General features: G+C 29.7%; 1 protein-coding gene across 1 annotated transcript in view; it reads left to right on the forward strand.

Moving 5' to 3' along the window:
* Nucleotides 1-6,486, forward strand: part of LOC129964207 (neprilysin-11-like) — a 73,196-nt gene extending 66,710 nt beyond the window's left edge. Inside the window, exons 20-21 of the mRNA XM_056078926.1 lie at nucleotides 1,667-1,762; nucleotides 6,157-6,486. Coding sequence (XP_055934901.1) covers nucleotides 1,667-1,762; nucleotides 6,157-6,321 — 261 coding nt within the window. The 3' untranslated portion in view covers nucleotides 6,322-6,486. The remainder of the gene's footprint in view (nucleotides 1-1,666; nucleotides 1,763-6,156) is intronic.
* The last annotated feature ends 374 nt before the right edge of the window (nucleotides 6,487-6,860 follow it).

Genomic DNA, 6,860 nt, shown 5'->3' on the forward strand with positions numbered 1-6,860 from the left:
GCCAGTTGTGAGAAGTAATGAGTCGGCAGCTAAAGCGAGAAGAGACAGTGAGAAGTTCAGCCGTTGGAGAGACCGTAGAGCGAAGCTCTGAGGATTCCCTCTCCTGCTGGATTCTGTCTGAACGCTACTGTCGTCTGTAGTGCGCTACTGTGTGCTATCCTGTGTTCGTCTCTGCTGTAAATATTTGTCGTCTGTGTACTCGTCGTCTTTGTATTAGTGTCTTCGTGTAAATAAACGACGTCGTTTTTTCCTACTGATACCTGCTGATTGTGTTCTCACACCATACACCCACTATCAAAAGAACCCGGCGGTGGAAAATCCGTAACAGTGTTAAAATGACGATTTTGGAGGAGGAATGCCCCAAACTTTAGATATGTTAGATTCGTTTCGCCATTGTATGAGGTAATTCCACAATCTTACTTCATCCACCAGGGAACTGAGAACTACTGTGTTATATGATAACTTTTCATCCCCCTAATCACCCCGGTGAGGAATGCTTATATAACTATATGATAATTACATCCGCCCCGATTTATGGTAAACCGATTTAGTTGGATGATCTGGACTCCACAATGAAGACAGAGTTATAGCAACACTTCCCATAGGTGGTATGTTCTGGTATCGGCGGGTTGTGACTTAACCCTACATAGCTATCATATCCACCAGAAACAGGAGAAACAACCAATGTACCAGAAGCATCTTGTCTTAATATTTGGGGTATATCCAGTGGGTTTGATATTGTGAGTAATCCAGATCTGAAACTCAGGGGAATTTAAAGAAAGTTAAATTTACACTCATGAAAATCCTTAAAGCAAAGGAAATTATTCAATCCGATTTTTTTTAAATCTCTCTGTTAATTCAAGATATTGTGCGATAGCAATGACGATGTTATTTCATGTTTTTTTTTCTATCCTAAATACCGGAAAATATCGTGAAGATTCCATTGCAGTATTTCTGAGCATTTTGAGCTAATAGAATTATGTATATAATCCTAATAGCGACCGTTAGAATTAAAAAGTAGTATAAAAAGTCTTTAATAACGATTAAATGGTACGCAATTTGTAGCTATACACAAACCTATTGAAAATAGACAAATATTCAACTCTGAAGCTCTTTTCTTAATACAAGCTTCTTGTATTTTCCTTAGGATTAGATAAGATAACAAAACCTATGACTAGTTATTAAATTTAGTATAAATTCTCAAATTTGTGTTACTTGATTGCAATTTTTGTTTTTCTTTAGAGTTTTTTTATATCGAAATTTGAATGATACGTTATTAAAGTAATTTATTAGCTCATTTTTTTTAACCAGCGTTAAATATTAATATCGATTTTGAGTTTCAATTTGAAATGGTCCTTTTTGTATTATTAAGGACTTTTATACAGAAAAAAATATTTCGTTGAAAATAAAAGTACATTTTTTTTTTCATTTAGAAAACTGTTCTAGCATATCTAAATATATTTCATCAATAAATGAATAAAAAATTTAATAAATAAATTCTTAAAAAATCAATTAAAAATGAGTGTAGTTAAACAGATTGTTTTAAATAAAATTATGCTTACAACATAATATTTGTCATGTTTTTAAAACAATTTTTTTCTTGAATAGTTGACATAAATGTTATCATATACTAGAGAATTTGGAATTTCTTTTTTTTTTTTTTCAGGCTTATCTGAGATATTTAAATGAAGAAGGTGATGAAGAAATTTTACCAGGACTGCCATTTTCAAATGTTGAACTGTTTTATATTAACTTTGCACAGGTATATTAAAAATATTTTCGAACTGAAAATAGTTCATTCAAACGATATTTAGTAATGAGTAGGGATTGCAATACTGGACCAAAATTTCAATACCGGTATTCGGTATTTTTTAAATCTTAATACCGGTATTAGAAATTTTAGAAAGAGAAAGAAAACACAGGTGTTTCTTTGTTTTATTTGCCAGTTTTGATAGAGAGTGTAAATATCCCAAAAAATAATTTGTAACATAAATTATAACAGTATATAATCACAAAAAAGTAAAGAAACATCTTATTTATTTAAATCACAAAAAAAGTGTAAATATCACTATTCAGTCTGCGGTACTATTACAAATTTTTGAAATGTGATCTTAAAAAACATAATGCATCCATTGTACTGTCATTAAGCCTGAAAAGTAATTTTGTGTAAAAATGACCAGCTGTCGAAAACGCTCTTTCGGCATCTACGCTAGTTGGTAGTACACATAGCAATGCGCAATATACTTTTTCCAAGTATTTACCTCTAAATCTCTCATCGTCAAATAAATCAATTTCTTGTCGGATGGTTTTGGATATAGCTGATGGTTTTGGATATAGCTGATTTCTGTATTGTATTTTGGTTCGTTGAAATTTTTTTATTTATCCCTAATTCTAATTTTTGTTCAAGAGACAATTCCTTTTCACTATCGGCAGTAGTGACATCATAATCTTCGATAATTGAACAGAATTCTTCTGAATGTGAGAGGTTTGTAGATAAAAATTATAAAAATTTTTAAGAAAATTTACTATAAACTTCATCAGATTTGAATTGGTTATTTTCTTTTCTTCTTTTTCATTTTCATTTTTAAAATCATTATAATTATGTAAATACCATAAGATATTTTCTATTTTGGTATGCCTTTCTTCTGTGCGATTTTTCAATATAATACATAATTCTTTAGATAGTGATGTGTGCTGTTCTTTCAGTGACTGTAACATGAAATTGTTGCATTAACTGTTAATAAATGAGAATCTCTCCGACATAATGCCTCAATAGTCAGTTTTATTGGAAGTAGAGCTGATATAGTTCTGGATATTAAGTCGAATTCACTATCTGAAAAATTAATTGCTTTTTGGATTGGATTTCTCAGTTTCAAAAATCGTTCCATGATTAGGCGTAAACTGTTCCAACGTGTTTTAGAATCTAATATTAACATATATTTTCTTTTATTTTCAGTTATTATATATTTTAGTAATATATCCTTTTTATAGGGGAACGTTTAAATATCTTAACAATTTTTCGAACTTTATAAATTATAGGAAGCAATTCTTGACAGGTTAATATTTCATCCTCATTAGCAATATCTTCTTCAACAATTACATTGTCATTATCTTCATTGTCAATATCACTCACACATTTACTCTCTTCTAAGTTGGAATCCGAAGTTTCTCTATCCACAGTATTTGGATTCTTCTGTTCTTTATTTTTTTGGTATAATACATGTATTATTCCTAATTGAATTCCATCTGCATAGCACAACTGCTGATTTGCACCAATCAACTTTCCAACTTTTTTTATAATTGTTGCTCCATCAGTCGTTATGGATACAATATTTTCTTTCAGGGATAATCCATGTTTCGCAAATTTGGATTCAAACAATTTATTAAGCCATTAATTAGCTAATTGATTTCGCCCGTTAGGGAGACATAAAAACAAAAATGTATACTATTTTGCTATGTTGACGATCCTTGAACATATAGTGAGACAATTTTAAAAATTTCTAGTAAATACCGAAAAACCGGTATTTAAACTTGCGAATACCGGTATTACAAAATTGTACAAATGGCTCAAAATACCGGTATTCGGTATACCGGTATACCGGTATTGCAATCCCTAGTAATGAGTAATTCAAAATATTTCTAATTGTGATAGTAAAAATAGATTGTATAAATACTTCTGCGCTCAAAAATTATTCGGAATGCTTCATCTAAAATATGTGTGTCTATTGCAGATATCGTTTGCTAAGTTTTATCAATTTCTACAAACGTTTTTTACGACTTCTAAAAATATTTGGCAACAGTTAGGAATTTAATACATTTTATCATCAGCAAATAAATTTGTTTTTTGAGAGATAAGAATTTTCATTCCATTAATTTTCCAAAATAACGAATGCTTTTGAGCAAAGAACACGCATTAAATTTTGTTTTCGTCCTAAAATATCTGTTTCAGAGGCGCTTGAAATATTGCAAAAAGCTTTTTTTTTATCAAAAATAACAGTATTTGATTGTTATGAAAAGTTTAACGATGGTAGAGAATCTATCGTAGATTCTCTGCTTTGAGGAAAACAATTTTAATGATGATCAACATTCATAAAATTATAGAATTGCTGTTTTGTGATTTTCCTTTGACAATAATCATTAAAAAATTCCAATATCATTTGACTCCTTTCATGCAATTTTAAAAGATAATTTAGGATTGCATTGGTTTATTCTGAAGCTGTTCTAAAAATTTTGAATTTGTTCAAGAAACAACAACACGCTCAAGTAATCTGGGAGATTCTTTCTCATGGCCATACCTTCTAAAACACATTACTACTCGCGATGAAATTTGAATATATGTTTTTGATAAACGTTTCAACAATCAAATGGCAATTAAAAGATGAATCAAGATAAAAAAAATCCATAACAAATTTACTCAAAAATCAAATTAATGTTTGATTATTTAATCAATTAATATTTGCTTTAAATCAATTAATATTTGTTTTTTTAAATTTTTATTTTCAATATTATTATTATTATTGTCGTGGTGTTTTGTATTATGAATTCTCACCAGATAGTCATCAGAGTTTATTATTTTAGTACTTTACCCCGTTTGCATAAAGAAATTCGTCGAAAAGGGCTTGAAATTTGGCGAAGAAATTGCACCACAATAATCTCGCAGTGCAATCATTATTCATGAGTTTTCAACCAAACATTCTACAATTACAACTCAAAAAGTTCCATATTTTCCTGATGTATCAGCATGTTATTTGTTCTTGCATTCATAATTGAAAATACCCTCTCAGTCCATTAATACGATAAAAGGAAACTCATTACGATCTCTGGAAAGTATGTATAAACATAAATTATTATAATGTATGTTTGGGTGATTGGGAAAAACATTCATTCATCACTCTGAAGAGTCAGTTCTTTTCTTTGGTTTTATATCATTAATTTGATATTAAAGCTTGAAGAGAAGAATGCAAAAACATTGATACACCTCTTCGGGACCCCAGCAAAAAGTAGACTAGATAATAATATGTATATAAATATAAATAATTAAAAGGACAAAACATTTTCAGGGACAAAACGTTTTGTAAAAACATGGCAAAAATACATTGCAGTTGAAAGGAATTACTTTGAAGGATATGCTCTAAATTTTGTCAAAAAAGTTGACAACTTTGTTTCATGTATTTTTTTTTTATCACGGTAGTATAAAAGAACTCAGCTGAAAAAAATATTAATAATGCAGTAACTATTTTATTTTGAATGACAGGATGAGAGTTTTTATTTCATTCAACATTTTTTTGTAACATCACATGATTAATTGCCAAAGATCGCGTGCTAATAGACCATTTTGCAATTACTGTTCGTCAATGTCATATGCTTAATAATTAACAAATAAAATTATTAGAGTTAGCGAGAAAGGTTTGGAAAGACTAATCCCGCAGGTACGTTTCGAATCTAACCAGAATAAATTTGAATTATCGATAATATTTTATCATTAGTTAATAGGAATATTAATAATCATGTGAACCTCAATTAACTTTATCAAGACAACTCCCGATCATGCGATGTTTTTTTAATGTGTTATACTGATTTCGATCTGGAAATGCAAGAAGAAAGTGGAATGATGTCAGTACAACACATGACGTCATGCTAGCAGTTAGTTGGAAAGTCCTCACGTATATTTGTAATGTGACGTCAAATGCCGCCATTGAAATAGACAGCATGTAGGGAGAATGAAATCCCACAAAGAAGATTATAGAAAGTGAATTAGAACACAAATAACAAAAACAACCAAAGAATATCGCTTGTGGACATTAACAGCATAAGCATATAACAAATCGCTAAATAGGAACAATAACAATGCTTAGAACAAACTTTTATCTGTTAAATTATGACGTTGTATGGAATGTTGCGGAAAAAATTCCAAATCTCGTCTCCCACAAGGCCATAATTCTTGTATTTTCTGGAATTTTCTTTATAGTTTTGTCGCCAAAGTAGAGGTCATTGACTTATCATTCATTAATAAGTCTTTTTTAACAATGAAACTAATGTGGCAGTATTGCATATTCGTAACAATATTGAGTGTGTTAAATTTATTTATTTAAACAACCTTTTTAACATTTAATTTATATTCTTAGAAATATTGAAAATGTATTGCTTCTTTTCCAGCAATTTTGTGAAATTCGATCGACAGATGAAAACGATGGTGATACTAGTCCTGGTCATAAAAGAGTCAATGATGTGTTGAGTAATTATCCACCGTTTTCTGAAACATTTCGGTGTCCCCTAGGCAAGCCAATGAATGCTCATAAGTGTGATATCTTGTGGCACTAATTCACATCACAAAGAATGTGAATTTGATTATTTAATATTTATGTAAATGTTTGTATATTCTTTTTTGTTTCGATACGTGACCATTAATTTGTTAATGGTATTTTTTTGTCACAACGAAGTATTAGTGTGTATTATTTGCAGTCAATAAAAATGTTTCTTTGTAAAGATGTAGATTTGCATTTCTGTTTCCAATACATGTCATACAATATACAACTTAAAATATAACAATATTTATAGGAATAATTAAAAATTGAATAATATAATTCTTTAAGGTTAACTTTAAATTTTTAATATTTTATTAATGATACAATTATACATTCGTATTAAACAAATTTGTCCTCGAAATTTGCAGCAGATGGCTTTAAAAATATTGCCTTACATTTCATGATTTTATTTCTAAAAGCTTCTCAAATTATTTAACTTATTCTTCCTTTATTCTAACCAAAGAGGGAAAGATAACATCACCACTTACGAGTTGGCTTTTTTTGTACTGAAAACTTTTGACTTGACTAGCACGCATGCGCAGCACGGATTTGAAC

This window comes from Argiope bruennichi, chromosome 3 (assembly GCF_947563725.1).
Source record: "Argiope bruennichi chromosome 3, qqArgBrue1.1, whole genome shotgun sequence".
In the NCBI taxonomy this organism is placed as follows: domain Eukaryota; kingdom Metazoa; phylum Arthropoda; class Arachnida; order Araneae; family Araneidae; genus Argiope; species Argiope bruennichi.